Source organism: Anas acuta, chromosome Z, assembly GCF_963932015.1.
Source record: "Anas acuta chromosome Z, bAnaAcu1.1, whole genome shotgun sequence".
Taxonomy (NCBI): domain Eukaryota; kingdom Metazoa; phylum Chordata; class Aves; order Anseriformes; family Anatidae; genus Anas; species Anas acuta.
The window spans coordinates 19582911-19603298 of NC_089017.1; the positions used below are offsets into that span (position 1 = coordinate 19582911).

The 20388-nt window shown below is 37.0% G+C and overlaps 1 protein-coding gene across 2 annotated transcripts in view; it reads left to right on the forward strand.

Moving 5' to 3' along the window:
• Positions 1-20388, forward strand: part of HOMER1 (homer scaffold protein 1) — an 87621-nt gene that overhangs the window by 47004 nt on the left and 20229 nt on the right. For both annotated transcript variants that reach the window (XM_068667661.1, XM_068667660.1), the window contains exon 6: positions 18121-18277. In XM_068667661.1, the coding sequence (XP_068523762.1) occupies positions 18121-18277 (157 nt within the window). The remainder of the gene's footprint in view (positions 1-18120; positions 18278-20388) is intronic.

The following is a 20388-nucleotide window of genomic DNA, read 5'->3' on the forward strand; positions in this document are numbered from 1 at the left end:
AGCCCAACACTTAAAAAAAAAAAAAAAAAAAAAAGTAATTTCACTGTCTCCCTTGAGCTCCTAAGCAAGTTCTAGTTTGGAGCATGTGAATTATCCACTTCCTGTCATTTATTTAATGAATGCTCCAAGGGGTGATTCAGAAGATGAGAGCTGGGTGTTTGAAAAACAGTGATGTAAATACCATCCTCAGGGACCAGTGAGCACTCTAACTTATCTGGCAAGTACATTCTTAGAAGAAGAATACAATCCTTATGTAATTTAAATTAAAAAAAAAAAAAGCATACAACTTGGAACATGTAATTTTTTCCCCTTTCAATCATATGCATAAAAATTAAAAAGGAAAAAAAGAAGGCCTGGTAAAAATGAAAGAGCTAAATTGCTTAAGGAATAAACTTTCATTTTTAAAAAGAATATATCCATTCTGTTTTACCAATACAAAATATGGATGATATTAAAAGATTCTGTTAACATTTCATCAACTATAAACATTGCTGCTATGATTATCACATACAGCACCAAATCAGTGTTCTCTAAGACACATCATGAATTTTGTTATGTATTCTTGAAATGTATTCTTGAAAATACCTACTCCCTTTAGGAGTCTACTGTTACTACATAGTGGCTTTTTTGCTATATTTAGGCACTGATGGTGGAGCTATTCTCTTTATTCTATATGTTCCTAGTAATTTAGTTTCACAATGAACTTTTGTATGTTCTGGTACTGGGTGTGTATTCTTGTTTAAACTTCTGAGCAAGTATCTGTGAGGTTTCTTTTATAGGATTATTTGTACATCTAGTATTTAGAATATCTGCGGTTTTCTGAGTTTTAAGCGCAAACATGTCATCTTTTCAAGAAGAATTCCAACTGCAATTGTAGGTAACCTTATGTAGACAGTTCGTACCTCATGTTTTCTTCACTCATACTTCCATTATTCAGTGTCTTTTGGCATTGCTGACAGATCCTCACAAGAAATCGTTCTACCAATAACTAGGGATAAACTCCAAACTGAACTTTCCCAGGACACCATGAATAAGTCTGAGAGGTTGTCTTTAATACACCAGAGATGTCTGGATAATTTTCACTGAAATTAGGTCAGCACTTCTAACTATAGCAAATACTTCTTCTACCAGTGGCTTTTGAAACTGTTTTCAACATTTTAGCATTAAAAAGCAGACACCAAAGAAATGCTGCAGCTCTCAAATCACTCTTCTCCAGTGGGGAGAAAAAAAAAAAGTGAAAAATGATGAGAGGAAACGGACACTTTGAGGAATTGCTATTTTTCATAAATCATCTGTGGAAAGACTTAATACTTTGAATGTACAAATGGCACGCCTTGTTTGGGTTGGAAACCACAGTACATACCTACATCTATTTTTCAGACACCCATTTAAAAATGTGTTTACATGAACAGAAAGCCATTAACACCTGAAGTTACCAGGAAAAAAAAACACACATTTCTATCAATCCCCGAGGTCTCAAGTGCATTTTCTAACAGTCATGACCCTTGAAAAGAGAAGCCTTTATGAAAAGCAAAGGCAGAGGGGATGTTTTGCAGGGCAAATATGACCACACTTTTAATAGTGCCTGATTACTCAGACTTCACTGTCTCATCCTGATTGGTGAGGGAAGTAGGTATGTGGAACTATGCCTTCATTTTAGGGTCAATTTTTGATCAGGAAGTTGGGGGCTTTCTTTAGAGTCTGGAATTTGACTATTTGTAAACAAGACTTTCCTATGGCAATCTCTTTGGCAGGTAAGAGTGTCACCCACTTTGCACTCATCAGTACACACATGTGCGTTGCTTCCCCAAAAGCGAACCTCTTCAAATAATGGCCCAACAGACAGTAAAAAGTATGTTAGAAGAGTAAAAGCTCATAGTAGCTGATACATAGCTGCTTCATTTCAGGTGCAAGATTTAGGCCACCTATCTTTGCCAACACAAAAACAACACTTAGGCAACCATCTGTTTCAGTAAACAAGAAGCAAAGAAACTTTCTCAGATTTGTTCATTTGCTGTTTTCTATCTCTAGAATGGACTCTGGAGTCACAGTCTCATTCTGTGAAAGTGGAGAATAGTCTAAATCTGGGTTTCAGGTTATGCATTCCCATCCATACAGAAAACATTGAAATGGCTGCATAGTTTCGGAGAAAGGAAGATTCAAATCACTCTTAAGTATACTGCAGAAAAATATGCAGTACTATTTTATTTTGATGCTTGTTTCATTTTTTGTTCATTTGTTGTCAAGTTTGGATTATTTTGTAAAATCATTATACAGAACATTGATGAACTTGTTTAATTTATAGCAGTGCTATATTCATGGTAAAATGCTCCTGTCATATTCCTGAGATGTGCGGGACTATGAAGCACTCCTGAACAACTTTGAGCTTATAGTCCACAAGCTAAAAAATATCTTTAAACAAAAATGCAGAAAACAAGAGTCAACTTAGTTTTTCGTAGTTCAGAAGGCCAACATTTTCAGTCTGGTATGTTAAAATCCGTTACAACTCATTCCAATTATAGACTTCAAAATTATAGCTTTATTTTTTTCAAATCCTTGTAAATCTGTATCCCAAAGCCATTCTTTCTTGATTTTTTTTTTGTAATGTATATTCTTACTGAAGAAACTTCTCCAGTTGTAACTCTAAGTTCATCTGTATTCCAAAAATTATTTTCCCAGTTTGCTGAAAAGATGGGATCTAAAATTAAATCATATGAACAAAAGTAGCTGTAAAAAAGCTCCAACAAAAATAAACCCAAACTTTCCAGTTATTAGGTCTTTACAAATGCAGCCTCTTTGTGTTTCCAAGTTGCTTGCTCCATTGAACACAGCTGATGCCAATTTAGTCCTTTTCTTGCTGATAACATTGTTTGTCTTCTATGTTTTCTGAGGTGTAGTTTTGGATCATGAGACAAGTAGTTGTCATATGAGAAGTTGAACATACACATGTAGATAGATACCCAGCTCTTTTTTTTTTTTTTTTTTTTTTTTTGTGTGTGTGTGTGCTGCGTGGGTACAGTTTCACCATCATCCAGAATACTGGTTGATAACATATAAGTATGGTGAAAACACAAATGGCTTAATTACTATTCTTGAAACACCACAAAACTCATTTTTCTTCTCAAACTTCCAAGCAGAATATAAATAAATACACCTTTTTAAAAAAACACAGCCTTTAACAGCTCACACTGAAGATGGAATGATCAATTTAGTTTATGGATTTTTATATTCCTTCTAGTCTTTTCTGCGTTACTGCCTTCTTAACTGTCCCTTGTCCTTGGAGAAGAGGGAACTCTGGAAGCAGAAATCAATCTACCCAGCACCATTCCCTGTAGTGATTTAATCTGAAGAGCCTATAATTTACTTTATTCTTGTAATTATTTATAAGTATATGATTAGATATGGGGCAGGGGAATTTACATTACATCTGACCTAAGTTATAAGGTGCCTATCATCTTAAGTCATATAGTGTTTCCACTTTCAGTATGGTGAATTATTTATTAATTGTGGACTAAAAGGTACTACATAGATTCAGAAAAGAGTGTTTTGCCATTTGCAAAGCACTCAGGTTGAGTTAATGAAGTCCATATGGACTTATAAATTAATTATTTTTTAATTTATTAGATAACTTTCTCCTAGGGGATTGTTCATAGAAGTCAGAGCCACTGATAGCTGACAACAAATATTTTATTTAAGTTATGGATTCTTTTCCTGTTGAAGTTATGAAATAGATGGGCTGCTCTGCCAAGTTCTGTTTGGGAAGAAGCAGAGAAGGTGTGTGAGTTTTGGAAGTGGTTGCACCTCCTGTTCCTTTGCCATAGTTCATGCTAATTAATACCTAGAGCAGCTGGTATGGACTCCCCAGAGGTCACAGAGCAAACAGGCTTGAATAGAGCTGAGTGAACGCTTCTCTCGCCTAGAATATTTTTTACTTCCAGGCACACGTGGAGCCCAGCTTAGGCAGTGACTGTGCTGTGCCTGTTGAATTCTTCAGTTCAGAGCCAACACAGGGCAGTCTGTGTGGTGCAGAGAAATCATGGTGAGCTTGATAAAGCCATTTGATGGTCTTTTTATGTTTACTGATAGGATCCTGCCAAACGGGTTACCTCTGCCCACTTCTTGAAAGAACTCTTATTTAAAAACTGAAGTTTGACAAAGCAGAGAAAAGCAGTTTAGAGGACTTTCTATATTAAAAATACATAGCATGACTATTTAGTGTATTTTTAAAATAATTGTTTCATGTTCAAATAAAACCCTTAAGCAAAAAATAGCTTTAATCAAAGTAATTTTTGTACAGAATTTCTGTGCAGTAGAGCTGGCTGACTTTCATAAGCTGTGTATGCTTTGACGGGTCACTGCGTCCCTGCAAGAGATATAGGACCAGCGGCCAGGATTTTCACATAAAACAAAAAACTTGTTTTTGAGTCTAATTCCTGAAGATCCACACTGACCTATTAGTAACATACTCTTTGGAGCATGACATTTTTGTTAGATGAATTAGGATTGCAGAAGATTTTTCCCTAACTTATAGGTAGGCTTTACAAGTAAACCTAGTTAAGGTAGTAATTCTTTTGGAACATTCTGTGGCCTGTATTTGCTGGGGTAAATCAGCAAAAATCTGTCTCATTTGTGTGACACTGAGGCCTGTAAATTATGCCTTCTATAGTGCCTGACGCGTTTCACCCTAGATAGTCACCTTAGATTGGCCTGATGAACTGCCATCTGAGGATACTTGACTTAGCTTTCAAACATCTAAACTCGGAGAAGATGGATTTCATCCACTAAGCTCTGCTTACCAGGTCCAGCGTAATGTTGTACCTCCTGCCAACATTACAATTCAGAGTTATGTGTTTTGTTTTTCTATGGAGGTAAAACATTACTCTGCTCCTTGGCATTGCTGTCATCCTGCCATGGCTCCTTGTAGGCTATTATTTAATTCACTTGACCTCCCCAGCTAGGTAGGTGATGGTTCCTATCAAGATAGCTTAAGCCCCTGAAAGACTAAAGTAAAAGCTCATTGATAAAGAATCCAAAGCTGTAAGCCATTTCAAAATGCATTGAAATGTACATAAGCATTGTTGAGGCTCCACATGCATCAGGTGTGTTACTGAAAATAGTTGTATCGGGATGGCTGTCACATTGATTATTTTCTGTTGTATTTTGTTAGGCAGACCCTTTGCAGAAGTTCAGTGGCATCAACCTTCCTGCAGATGTGGGTAGAGGTTAGGGGTAGGCACACATAAACGTGGAAGTGGAATATTTTATAAGTCAAATTTATGAAGTACTTGATATAATCTCTTCTTGAGCTTCAAGAATAGAAGGGGGAATACAGTTAAATGGAGATCAATATCACCTATAATTTTTCATCAGTTTTATGCTTTAGGGAAGCATAAAAGAGACATTTTTTTGTTTGTCAGAGTTTTGTCAGCAATGAATTGGGTGGACACAAATCAGCAGTCATGTAGAATATGAGGGTTTCTCTTTATTGGCTTTTAAGCCACATGGCAAATGAAGGAAGCTGGAGCTGGGTGAAAGTGATGAAATAAAATGCCTCAGATGTCTAGGACTCTGTTTTCTCAAGTATACAATAACAAAACATTGTTAGTGGTCCATCCATTGTGATGAGTGTAGGGGTGTCACCTTTACAATTTATTTTGTGGCACTTCAGTGTAATGGCATTCTGTCTTCTCATGAAATGCAAAGGGTTCAGTTTCAAAATTCGACTTAGAACTCTGGAAACCATTCTTCTGGGAGGCTGCCACCACATAGGAAATTACAAAGTCATTTTATTTAAACAGCAAGGCCCATACAAAGCAAAACAAAACAGACACACACATACACCAACTGAATTGTGCTTCGTGCCAGTAGTAAGTTATCCAACTCTTTCATTTGCTGAAAAAAAAAAAAAAAGATATTTTTTTCCCTCTCTATAGCGAGAATAAGCATGGAAATGAAATACGGGTTTGTTGTCTTAGACCAAATACTTTTTCATGTAAGCTATACATTCCTATTAAGTTGGCCTGAATTTTAAAACGATAACTAAAATAGCTTGCTACATGCTCAAATTGTGCAAATTGTGATCCAATCACTGCGTGTGACTGCAATTCATCTTGTTTTATCTGTGCTGGGCTAACATTTATTCAGAGCAGTGGGAGGCTCGGGAATGCCTCACAGTAGTTTTTAAACATCTTGCTTGCTTTTAAACATCTTCACATCCTGTGGCTTGCCCTACCCTATTGCTATTCCAGGTGCCTTATCAATGAAAGTGAGATAGAGCTCACAATGTTAGAAAATAAATGTGCTCCAACACTGTTGTGACATGTAGGCACAGCCTTGTGAAAGTTTGCTATCTGTGAAATCACAACTAGCAGAAGTCACATGCTGCTTTCAACTGAACTAGTAGTTCGGTTGAAAGAAGTGTTGAATTTGGAAGAACTGGTCTATATTTTTTTTTTGTTTCTAACTTTAAGCTAGGTTATGAGCCAAATCATATGATCTATGTATTGTTCTGAAAAGAGGCTGAAGAAAACAAAATCATTTAGTTCCAGCAAGTCTAGGCTGAATAAAAAAGAACTAGCAATGACCAGTGAATTAAGGAAGATGACATTCTGATTTTTTTTCTTAAAGAAAAACTGTTAATTTTTTACAATAGGGGAAAGAGAGAAACTTGTATAGGGTCTGTTTCTTCCAAGTGTTCACCTGTTTATCATACAAAGAGTGCCAGTATCAGAGACTTTCATGTATCAAATTTAATCTTTTTTCATCAATGCAGTCTCTCTTCAGTAAATTTGACTCTAGAATCAACCTAGTGCAAGAAATATATTCTTTTGGTGGATTCAGAATTGGTTTAAACAAGACAAATTTAGTACTTTGATTCTCTTAAAAAAGCTGTGATGGAAAACGATGTGAATGGCAGTATTCACAGAGAAGTGCTGCAACACACTAGAAAGTTGTTTTGTTTAAATTTGTACAGTCAATATGTGGTTTATTGTGGTCACATAATTTGTGTGGACTTACTGCTCGTTCTTCAAAATAATTCTGACAGCTCCACAGGTTATTTAGTTTGGGGTGTATACTTACGCTATTGCCTCTGAGTAATTGTACGGCTATCACAGGAGATAAATGAAGCTTAATTAAATTTACCATGCTTTCACGTAGCTTCTGTTCCCTTAATGGAATAAAATGATATTGTTGTCAGCATGTAAACTGACAGTTCATCTCTGATACCAACTGTGCGATTAATTCATGTCGTCATATTTCCCAGGATAAGCAAATTGACAATTGTAATTCAAACATGAATTGCACCAGTAGTTGTTATTTGATACTGGGACATAACCTAATGTACTAGCTGGGCAGATGCCAAATAGTCACCATTCAGAACCTTTTTCCCACTACCTAATTAAATATAAATATTTCTGTCATTCTATAGCACGTCTTTCTGTTCCTATAGTGGAGTTGTAAGGCCCTGCATCTGCAATGGTTGTTCAGGTAGATTCAGTTTGTTGTGATAGTGAGAACAGGAACCAGCATTAAGGGTCTTAGAGACTGAGACGTCTTGTGGTACCACTGACAGAAAGTTCCAATAAAATCTAAAATAAGCGCATGTATACCTTTCACATTATACCACTCGTAATGGCTGCTCTCATCAGCAGAGGTGCCACACACTCTAGTTTAAGCTATGATAGTGCCCAGGAACATGGCAGAAGCTTTTGCAAATAATTTCCAACCCTGGCATGTGGTGTGTGTTGGATTTAGATGACTGGGAGAGAGCCCCTTTACCACCTCACTGCAATATGTGCTGCAGCCTGGCTGCCGTTCCTCAGCCCACTCTGGTGCAGCTCTATTCGTCTTCACTCTGTCATTGCAAATCTGTCTATCTCTGCTGATCTCCACAGAACCAACTTGTAGCTGCAGCAGCCTTTTATTGGCCATGTCTCCACAGCTAAGTAAAACAGGCCTGGACAATGAAGGCCAAAACCACATCCACGTGTTACAGCATGGGCCCACACAGTGTCCCTGTGGCCCACAGCACAGTTACTTTTGTGTAGGGTCCTTTTCCTGTTCCACATATCTGCAGTGATTTAAGGGCTACGTTGCTACCCCCGGCGTGGCTTCTTCTTGCACAACAGCAAGGACGTGCATGCACCACCAGAAGTGTTTCAGATGGGCAGGGGAGGGCTGCAGGTGGCGTAAAGCCTGGTAGGGTGATTTTGGAAGACTCTGTAGATGCAAGGGCACTATCCCTGCCTTATGTGCATGTCTTATGATCCAAACTGTGCTTAGGATTGGGCCAACTGGTGTGGATCGGAGATATCTGGGGAGACTGCAAATTTGTATGGCCTTCAGAAGCTCCGGGCCTTCGGGCCCTTTTTACTTAGTGGTGGAGTTGTGATCACTGGGAAAAGAGCTGTTCCTTGTCCTTACTGTCACAGCATGGTGATGGTGAAAGTAGAAGAGTTTCTCAAACTCACAGAGATATAATTGAGAGTGCAGTTCAGATAAACCCTTAAAGCCAGAACAGCATTCAGTAAATGAGTAAGAGAACCGGAGGGCAGTCAAATAGTCTCTTACCTTTTCTTACATTACTGACAGAGAATAGATCATATCAATGTACACATAAATTGTTGTTATAGGTAGGATTTTTGAAAGAAACTGGCCTTTTTCTACCTAGGGGCCTCTGGAAAATTAATCTGTACTAATTCAAAGAATTAATTTACAGTTAAACTGCTTTAAATTCTTGTGCATACAAATGAATTCCAGAATGAAAGCAGCCATAATTCAGATAAGTTCAGAGTCAGAATTCAAATAAGTTTAGAGTCAGGGTCATCGTGTCCTGTTACCTCACTTGCTGATAACCACATCATCTAATTACTTTTTAAAACTGATTAAGTGCCATAGGAGCCCAAGGCAGTTTGACTTTCTTCACAGCCAAATACCTGGTCATTTTAGAAAATGAGACATAAGTTCCTAAATAACCTAGGTTGTTTTTGAAAATTTCATTTTCTTGGAATATTTGAAGTGCTCAGCACCATAGCAACAGCATAGAATTATGCCTCATCTTCTATAGTAATTTAATATACTAAAAAAAAAAAAAAAAAAGACTGGTTATCAGTTTTGAAAAATATCAGTTACATTACAAGTGTGAGAATAAAGTATCAGGTCTAGTGATACTGATAAGCTATTTCTGAAAAGGAATAAGGGCAAATCTTTTATTTTTTACTTTTTCAGAGGGTACAATGAAATTTTAGGTCTGCAAGGTCTCACAAGTTTGAGAATAAAATACTCTTACTGATACTAATAAGTATTATCAATAAAAAAGGCAAGGACAAATCTTTAATTTTTCAGAGTATGCTAAAATTTTAGGTCTGCAAGGATTTAATGGTTAGTGCAAAAAGGTAGGAATTAATTGGCTATGCTTGCTCTTGCAAAGAGCTAAAAGTTTTAAAAAAGAATTATTGATTTTGTTTTATGCTATATGACCTTCATAAAGAGATAACCTAGTGTCCCTTTATTGTATAAAACCAAATGACTAAGACAAAAATTAGATCTCGTTAAAAGAATAAAATTAAAATAAAAGTTGAACCTCTTCAGAGGAATCAGGGATTTTCTTGGTGCTGCTGTGATAAATTAGATTAAATACAAGTCTTTTGTGTTGTGTTACAATATATAAAAGACATGCATTAAGTTGTTAATAGTGTAGTTTAATGAGAAACACTTTAAATGTCAGCTATGTAAATAGCAGACAATACAAGAAGCTTGGAAACTTCTTTCATTGCCTCTGTGGAGAGGAGTGACTCTTCTCTTTTAACACCACTTTAAGCTGGGTCAGGACTGCGATCTAAATCCCTGATTTATAAGGATCATAGCTGAAGCATTTGTTTTGTGTTAATGCCCTGTCTTCTGCATCCTGTGGAGTGGTTTTCAAGAACTCTTCTACTACTAGTGACTCTTTGTGTTCCAGTAAGCAGTGAATAACACCATACCTGGGCATTTTTGTTTCAAACTTTGTTACCTTTTGGAAGAGTATGATACTGGGATATTGTGCAAAATACTTATATAGAATTTTCTGTCCTTTAAAAAGAATTTAATTTGTTGTCTGTTCCTCAGGGTTAAGCTTCCATATTGAAAGGTTTGTGTTATGATGGTTCCCGTAGGTTCTGTGATGAATTAGGACAGTATTATGAAATATAGAATGTAAATTTAGGTGGTAGAGATAAGTAGGATATAGCCACTGATTTTCATTACATAGTCATCTGCCACATAGTGGAAGGGGTCTGTACCATTACTGAGAGGTTTCTTTGGGCAGCTTCTTTGCGGAAGGTTCCTTCTGCGAAGATTTTGACCCTGCCCCAGTGACTGATAAAACATGACAAGATAACTAATAACAGAACAGCCTATAACAACACTGGAAAATCAACACTTCTGTCCACAAGCTGTATGTGTGCATTGGGCAATTCAAAACCGAGCACAGTCAAACTCAAAGGTTAAATGCAAATGAAAGGTTATATTTGAAGCACCTTGAAAGAAAAATCGCTAATCACTAATCACTCCATAAGCACTCTTCGTTCCAAATTTGCAGGAAAAGCTTCTACGTTTCAGTATTCTACACTGAGATAGGAATTAGGAGTTCAAGCATATTGTAGCTCTGAATTGAGTAAAGAGGTGTAAACAAAAAATAAAAACAAAAATAAAAAACAACAACAGAAAATACACCCTGGACTGGGATAAACCTTCAACCTTTGCAAAGAATACTTTTCAGAAACTCTCTGAAAAGTTATGCTCTCACCTACTGATTTTAGCCATACTGTAGCCTTTCTCACTTTCAAGGAGGTGTGTTATTAATCTCCTCACTTCAAATATGATGTGCCTCATGAGCTTCCCTAATCTTTTTTGCTAGTATCAAATTGTCATTTAAACTGTGCACATTATTCCAGTCTAAAGAGATGATTCACAACTGTTTCCCTGGTTTTGTGCTGATGTAACTCCATTGAGATCATGTCGATATTCCTTGTCCCAAAGGGAAGAACAGATCTTTCATGCTCAGTTAACATTCCTACTTCTCTCCCCAGGGTACCTATTCTCCTTTGCTAGAGATTCTTTTGAATACTCTAATTAAGAATAAGAATCTCATTGAATATTAATTAGTTTTTCACTGGCCTCATTGAAAATATTTAACTCAAAGCAATTTCCTGGTAATTATCTCTTGATTATAATTTTGAGAGGACTTACCACTTTTTAAAATAAATTCCATTTTTTGAAATACAACTTCCTTTTGCATGTGTCCAGTTTGTCACAACTACTGATAAAAGCACAACAAGCAGTAGCCATGAAGAAGTCATTTTGTTTTGTCTTACTTCTTGGGCTTCCTTTCTACAAAAGCTGTCATTATGTCCCTAGCTTTCCTTTTGCTGTTTTTCACTCTAATTACTTAACTATACGGCAGATGACAGCGTCCTTCATGCAGACAAGTTCAGAGTCTTTTCAGGGATTGAATCTATTGGGCTTGTACAAGCAGACAGCTCTGTATTAAGGCCAAAATGGCAAAGCAGCTCAAGACTTTTCTTTCTTGCCTATTCCTGGAATGGTGAGATAGGACCTGATTGGTCCTCAGCTCTTTCTTCAGCTTCCCACTCACTCTAGGACTCCTAGTTAGGTATAATTAAATACATGACAAAACCCTTTTCTGCTTCCAAATTTGTTTTGAATATTCAAGAGAGAGGAAGAGACTGCAGAATTTGAATTTCATGCCCTAGAACATATGGTGCTTTGGACTAGCAGCAGGACAAACTAAAACCATAATTTTTATATCCTTCCTATCATAGAAGAAGGAAGTGGAAGTAGCTTTTCACTTTTAATAGATGGCCACAGCAGATGCTCTTTGAAATCTCTGAAAAGGGGTAAAATTCCCAAAATGCCAGAAGTGTGTGGTTGTTTTGTTTTGTTTTGTTTTTCTAAATCAGGATGTGAAGTAAGGAGTCTAAGACTAATTCTCAGTGAGAATGAAAGAGTAGGTTTCTTGTGAACTTTTAGGAATACTTTGAGGAATGCTGCAATCATCCTGTGTGCCAGCAGCGTCATCATTGGCTTCTAACAGGGCAGTCATGTTGTTCCAATGAAAGCAATTGCAAGCATAGCCCATTGCAGAGTTCTCAGCCTTCTTGCCTGGGATCTCAGCATCATCCAGAAGCTTGTGAAATTATCTTAAAGCACCCTTTAAAGTTTACCATCTTATTGCAACAGCATCATATATAGATTCCATTATTGTGGCCAGGAGCATTAACCATTCTCAGGCCCCTGTAGAAGAACACTTACATGGCTTTATTTCATGTGAAGGATTGCATAAGGACTTCAGGCGGAATTCCTTCCCAAATTCAGCTGAAAGCCTTATGTAAGTCCAAACACTTGCCTTATGCTTCCAAAGAGAAGTGATGCTGATTGAATGCACTAGAACTCTCAGACACTACTGTAAGGGAACCAAATCATTCACAAGAACCCTTTGCCTCCTTGAGCTTGAAGAGCTGCTCTGTGCAGCTCACAAGAAAGGTTGTCAGAAAGGATCAACCTTGGCTGCCAGTGCAGCTAATGTGTTGCTACCAGCTGGTTGACGTACCTCTCCTGCTGACTGGTAATGCTTACTTCACCAGGCACTTGGTCTGCTTCCAGCACATGCCTCTATTTATAATCTGAACAGCAGCTACAGGGACTCTGCTCCATTCATATTTGTCAAGTCTTATGGAGTTAGTTACTATACCAGATGTCAAATTTTATAGTGAAAGTACTTCAGTCTCCATTCAACCAAATTCCTCATTTCTGCCACCCCAAGACAGTACTGCTCATCATATATCTGCAGTGCAGACCAGTGACACTTGAAGAAAAGAATTTACTTGCCTTTGAGCAGCTGTAGTTTGAAACTATGACTACAGTAGAATAAGAAATCCAACTGTTAAATTAATTCATTTTTAAGCAACAATTCCAGAATTAAAAACATAGAATATTAATAAAGCATAATTCTGCACACCCTTTATTTCTATAAATCTAAACTGAAGCTTAAACCATGTTTTATAGTGTTGATATTGCCTGCAATGCAGCAAGCAATGAATAAGCAACGCTGATTCCAAAAGCAGAAAACATCTTTTAACCTGGACTGCTTTTGTTTCTTTGTTTTGTGAAGGGATCTCTTGAAGTAACTTAATTTTGAATGCAACTCATTAGTATGGGCTCCCTGCACCTGCATTTGCAAGTCTTCTCCAACTGCCTAAACAGGGGGACTGGAGCTTTTAGGATTAATTTTCCTTAAGTGACCTACTTCACAGAGAAAGATAATCGTGTGTTTATAGCCTCTTGCATTCTATTCAGGTCACAGATGGACAGATAGCAAAGCTATTCCTCAGTCACTTACTGGAGTTGCAGCTAATATCTAGTGAGAGTGGAGATCAGGTCAATGTTGATTGGTCAGAATGCCTAAAAGTATTGAAAATCATCGAATCCTACTTCAGTCTCAGGAGATGTCACAGTTATGCCCTAGGATACTAGTCAGTGGTTTGCTCTAGGAATGTGTTGTGGTAGCGATGAAATTATTGTGTGCTATAGAAGTTAAATACCTGACTTTGAATCCTCTGCCTTGAAGGTGGACACCATGCACCATTCTGGCAGTGAACATGTCTAACATTACCCACATACCACGTACTGTGGCCGACAGCAAGGATCAGAAGTTCTGGGAAGTTTTTGAGCTTTTACTTGCTAAGAAGTGCTTATGATCCCATGAACAGTCAGCACTGTAGACATAATTTTACAAACAATCGCTGCGACCTAAACCTGTGTTACGGAAGAATTTTTTTTTTAATACCATGTTCAGTGGAAACAATAAAACTTGTATTTTGCTGTTAACCATAACAGACCTATTTTTGCTCTTGCATTGGGCTTATCCTCCACTGCTGTGGAAACACTTATGCAGCTCTGTTTGTAAAGCAGTTTGTCATCTGTGTTCAAATATTCAGAATTTTCACAAGGAAATGACAAGGCTTCATTTTCTGTTATGATACTTTTAAAAGTTCAGTGGAGCTTTTCATGATGAGAAGCGGGCAAGAAGTATGAAAAATGTCTCTTTTTTTTGAAAGACCAACTTAAAGTGTGCCAGGAAGCCAGTGATGTTAATTGTGACAAGTCTGAAGAACTAAGTATTTAAATTGTGATAGTGCCAGCAAAGGGATGCCTGGCTTTCAGAACAAAACAAAACAACATACTTATGCAGGTTGAATTCTTAAACTGCAAATGTGTGTGTGCCTGTGTCACTGCGTGTATATGTACAGCTCATCTTTTTGCTCTATGGTGTAACTCTGACGGGTGTCCTGGCAGAAGTTACATTGTAATTTGGATCACTTTCATCACTGAATAAATGTTCCCATTTCATGTGGGCCAATAATCTTGGAACACATGAAGAATGTTTTGGTTTTGTTTCATTGTGTAATGGTTTTGTTACAACCATTAAGACAACCTGACAGAGGTGTGTTTGTATTTCCTCTGATGCAATGTAATACAGTGAGGACAAAAGCAATTCCTTTTAGCAAAAAGCCTTTCAATCAGGAATTAAAAAAAAAGGTTTTAGAGAGAGACAGTATGGGTAGCCCACCTACACCTATCCTAAGGGACATTAGTGCAGCTGTTTCATCATAAAAATCCTGGCCACAGGCTCTAGCAGTTGTTGTGAGCCCTTTGGGTTTTCCAGGCGTGGTACTTTCAGCTTCAGGACTTGAGCATTTACCATCCCAGGTATTAGCTCCAGAATTTTCTCTCCTGAGGGAGAATTCCCTAAAGTATGTGCCTGAAGTGTGTGTTTCTCAGTGTTCACGTTGGAGCTGTTAATAAACTTGAACACATGTAGCCCTACAGATCTGAGCATCGATGCACATAATCTAATCTAGTTTAAGAACAGCCTGTTGTAGGTGTGCTTTGATCTGTTTCTAAAATAATTAATTTAAATCAAGATAAGTCCAGTTTTAGCCAAAATAATTCACAAACCATACATTTGTCTGTGTGCATGTGTGTGTGAAAAAGTTTTTGAAAATAACTACGTACTGCTATGATTGGTTACAGGCTATTCTAATCAGATTATGATTGTATGAAGTATGGAAATACAAAAAAAAAGTATGTGTCTTTGGCCCTTGTTTCTTGGTATGATATCCATCACATTTTTGTGTCAAAGAATGTGGAAGGTTTTTTTGGAAGAAACAGGATGTCTAAATAGTTGAGAAATTATAGTGTATTATCAAATACAAAACTAGACTAAATCAAGTAATATGCTTCTATTCGTGGAGCAGTAGTACAATCTACAGAAGATGTTGTAGAGATTAGTTGTAGGAAAAAATGTACAGTGTATGTTATAAACAACTTCTGCATTACAATAAGCATGTTCAAACCCACTGTATTAGATTTCCTAGGGGTAAAAAGTAAAGTGGAGAAATAGTACTAGTGCAGTCCTGTTGAAAGTGACTGATTTAAAATAACAAGCTCCAAAGAAACCTTCCAGCTTTTGAACGAGGGTAGCTATAGCAGCTACAGAAAATACATGATTTTTATTTACTGCTGACGTTCCACTGTACAAGAAATAACTGAAGAGCTCCTAGCTGCTTTCTTGTCAGGGTTTCTTGTAAGGGCACTCGGCAAAGATGCAGGTGAGACATGCCAGGAATCCCACTCATGTGGTTACTCAGCGTTGGCTAGGACTCTGTCTCCTGGGATTTTCATTGCTTATAATTTTGCCTTGTATTATTGTGAGTATAAACAATACGTTGAAAAAGACCCATTCACTACCCTTTTTGCATTGTCAGTTATGATATGAAGCAATCAAACGGTTCCCTTCCTGTAACCATCCCAGATAATTAGCTTGTAATCTGCTGGGTTACGTGAATATAGAATCTTGTGTGTATATTTTTCCTGTGAGAAAAGACAAATAGTAAGATACATTTTGTAAATGTGAGTAAGTGTCACACGCACAGTTAACTTCTAGTCCTGCTGTAGCAGGGCTATGAAATAGGACCACTCACTTGCATGAACTTGGTGTGGAGATTTGTTTGCAAGATCAGAACATCTAGGAGGAAATGTGATTATGATGATGAACTAAAATTTTTCACATGATTTTTACAGAATTTGTTGATCTGCTGTGCTACTATAGATGAAAAGTAAATCTGTTCAGAGAAACAGAAGTATAGATATTGTTACATAAATTTGTTCTCATCTTCTTTAATATGTGAGTCAGTGCTCCCTAATGAAGTAGAATTATCATTATATTAGTTTAGTCACTGAAGATTTAAAATTTCCAGTGGTGAACTTCTAATTAGTTGAATAGATCATGAAATGCTACAGCAATTTGAAAGAACCTGTATTTCTTGTCTGAAAGAGCTCGTATTCCTGTTCAAGGGAAGAAGCAGTATATTTGAAAGAAAATGCAGGAGCATGGAAGAATCAGATATCTCATTTTAGTGAAACAGTAGATGTGATCTGAATTGATAATGAGTGGCACTTAGTGACTGGTTGACTTTGAACACCTAAGGAGTTTTTATAGGAATCGTAATGTTTTTGAAATGTGCATTTGTGGAACAGACTGTGCATATGCAAGAAGTGAGAAAAAGAAACTTGGTGGGTGAAATGGTGGCAGAATGATTCATATGTGCAAAGTTCAAATAAGCCTATCAGCTTATATACAAAATATCAGTAAACTATAATTAAACATATGGTCCCTTCCAACTCAAGCCATTCTATGATTCTATGATACTAAATTATATTAAGTATTAGAAATAGATTACAATAATTATTCATAATTCACTATAAACTTATATGCAAAGTCATTTTGATTAGAGTTACAGATCATTAGTTGTCAGTGATGCCTTTAATAGTAAGTTAATTAGACAAAAATTAATTATTTTCTTTATGTATTTTTCATGTAGGTATGGAACTCAAATGTGGTTGTCTTTATAAAAGTAAATGATAATGACCTATTTGTGTACAAATACCTTCGCCTGATATACAAGATGTTTTTCCTTTGCATTCTAAGTAGAAGGACAGGGTCTACAAATGATGGCTAATTATTTTTGAAAATTAAAATCCTGTATTCGTGCAGATAATAACTAAATTATAGGCAAGGATTGTTCCTCCATGGCTACATTAATAAATCCCAACATCACAATCCTATTTGCAATAAAGCAATAATATCTCTATGCTTCTTGATCTTTAGTTTCTTCGCTGATATTACTGAAGTATTATTAACAGCATTATGTTGTTGAAATTCAAGATCTTTGATTTTGTAAGTCCAAATTAAGTATGGTATTTAATAATAATAATAAAAATTATATTTCAGGCATAGAAGGCTTGCATTAGGGCAGCTAATCCGTAGTTCCAAAGCACTACATTAGCTCTCTTAATCATGTTGGTGACAAATCTTTCCCTATAATGTCTTTCATTAAGTAATACATTGAAAAAGCACTTATACATAATACATATATATTAAAGTGATGACTAATCATGTGCATATTCTAGAATTACAAGCTGTTGCTTTTCCTAGAATCACAGAATGGTTTGAGTTAGAAGGGACCTTAAAGATCATCTAGTTCCAATCCTCCTGCCATGAGCAGGGATGCCTAGATCAGGTTGCCCAGGACCCTATCCACCTGATGTCTTGAACCCCTCCAGGGATGGGACATCCACAAGTTCTCTTGGCAACCTGTTCCAGTGCCTCATCACTCTCTGAGTGAAGAATTTGCTACCAACATCTAAGTATTCCCCCTTTTAGATTAACCATTACCCTTTGTCCTATCACTATCTGCCCATGTAAAAAGTCACTCTCCACCTTTTTTATAAGCCCCCATTAAGGATTGAAAGGCTGCAAGGAGGTCTCCCCTGGAGCTGGTTGGATTTCATCATCTGTAACATTTTATTTAAAGAAAATAACCTCTTGAACTAGGAAGGCAGAGGTTGTTTTCTGGTAAAGATATAGCTATATTAAAAAATTTGTTGGTGAGTACTTTCTGAATTTGAAGTTTTGATGATTTGCACACTTGTATTCTCATTTGAACATTTAGTCCTAGAGGTTTGAAGTCTCTGACCATTCTCATTCTGTCTTTGCAGTTCGACAATCAGCAAGCATTGGGAGGCAGAACTGGCCACGCTCAAGGGTAATAATGCTAAGCTCACAGCAGCCCTGCTGGAGTCCACTGCCAATGTAAAACAATGGAAACAACAGCTTGCTGCATATCAGGAGGAAGCAGAACGTCTTCATAAGCGGGTAAGTTGAGGCAAACAGCCAGGATCATTGAGATGGAAGTCCTGGTGACTGTATTCACTCATTTTGAAGTGGAACAAATAAGCTTATTGTTGGGGCTTTAGGTAAATCTTTGAGACGGACACTAAAGATCACTTTAAAGCACACACTATTTCTCAGGGAATTCTTTTGTAGCAGTTCCTTTTCTGCAGAGGGTTTTGTTGTAGCCAGAGTTATCTCTGCTGTAAACCTTAGGCCACCTTTGCCAGCTTTCACTCCTTGTTTTATGCGAGCTGCATCGCATCTGTTTCAGGACTTTCACCATAACATTACATGTGACTCCCTCCTGCCTCTAAGCCTGTAGAAACTTGACATCAGATCTGTAAGTTAAAGGAACCCTGTTGTAGTTCCCAGAGTTACCAAGGACCAGCAGCTTCCTTTTGAACTTGCACCGAAAGAAAACCAACCGTGTGTAAAACCAAACTCATTATATGCGAATAATGGTCTCTTCTTGCATTCATGCAAGAGGAGCAGGGTCTTCTTCCCTTCACTGTAAAATTTGCAGAAGTCATTTGGCAGAACAGAAATTAGAACACAATTGGGGTAGGAGTAACAGCCTTTGAGAGAGGAATAAAGCTTATGCAGTGTTGAAGTCTGCATTGTGAATACAAGTATACAATTCCTATTCTCTTTTCACATATGACACTTAATATATTGGTATAATTTATTCATATTTGTCCATGTGAATTTAGTGTAGGGCATACTTTTGTGCAAAATGAAGGCAAGCCTACACGTGTGTAGTGAAGATGTATTTAGTGGAGCTTTTCTAGAGTTTTTTTTAATGTCAGAAGATGAATTTAGTTAAGAAATTAAAAAAAAAAAGTGGCAGAAGACCTATATACTTTTGTGGATGAAGACAACTTTCATGAATAATCTGACAGACATGAAAGGTAATGTAGCAAACACAGCAGATTTTTTAATTTGATTTTATAGACTGTAGTCTCTTATATGAAATAAGATATGGAAATAACAGTTAGCTAAACCCTGCAAATTCCAAAGGTTCTTTCAGACCTCCACTGGACCTGTCCAACTGAAGGCTATCACAGGAACAAGCATCATATTGATCTGAGGACGAGAAATTCATCAGGTTGCACCTAACCTTCACCCAGCTCTGGAAGAGTAGTGAGAATTCCCATGACTTGAGAAACCTGGGGAAATGTCACGTTGTTGGGGCTATCCTATACCTAGACTGAACTGAAACAAGGATCTTGAAATCCCAGCCAAATGAGTTTAATAGGGAGGAGTGACAATTTCCAATGGACACTTACTGCGTGTGTGATACCTGTCTGAATGAAATTTAATTAAAACTGGTGCTTTCAATTGAAGAAATTGACAGTTGCTGACAAAAATGCATTGCTTTGAAACTTTTCTGTTCAGGTACAAGCTTGTCATATATGTTTGTACAGAGATGTTTTCACTTATTTGTCTCATTTAAGCATCTCCCTTGGCAGGGTGGAAGTTCTAACCTGTTTTCCAGGTTTGTGGATGAAAGATAATAGTCATATTTGATAAAATTTTGGTACTGCAGAATACCAGGTGAATTTCATTACTAGTGAAGTTTTACAGTGAAGAACCTATTGCTCAAATATAGACATAATGAGGTATCATTCTTCTTAATAAAATGTATTAACAACTTCAGTTGCAAAGGTGAGAAAATAGAGTTCTGATCCAACAACAAAAAGAAAAGCAACACAGAACAAAAAAAACTGAATTATTTACCTGCTCTCTGTGGGGAGACCCAAACAGACAAAATGAGCATGGCATGGTGATAGAAGGTCCCTTTTTCTTGATATTACTGTCACTCTTAGCCCTATCCTGTCATTGGCAGTTTGTTACTGGCAAACACAATTAATGAACATAGAATTTCTTTGTATGTTACTTTGCTTGCACCTGATACTATAGTAGTAACAGAAGTAGTAACAGAAGTAGTAACCAAGCGAACGCAGCAATTTTCCCACGATTATTTTGTATTTCTGAGGAAATACAGAATGTTATAACATGGAATCATCTACAATGTTCTTTTACAATCAGCTTTTATGTGCTTGTATTAAATCTTTCTGTAATCCATGACCTCG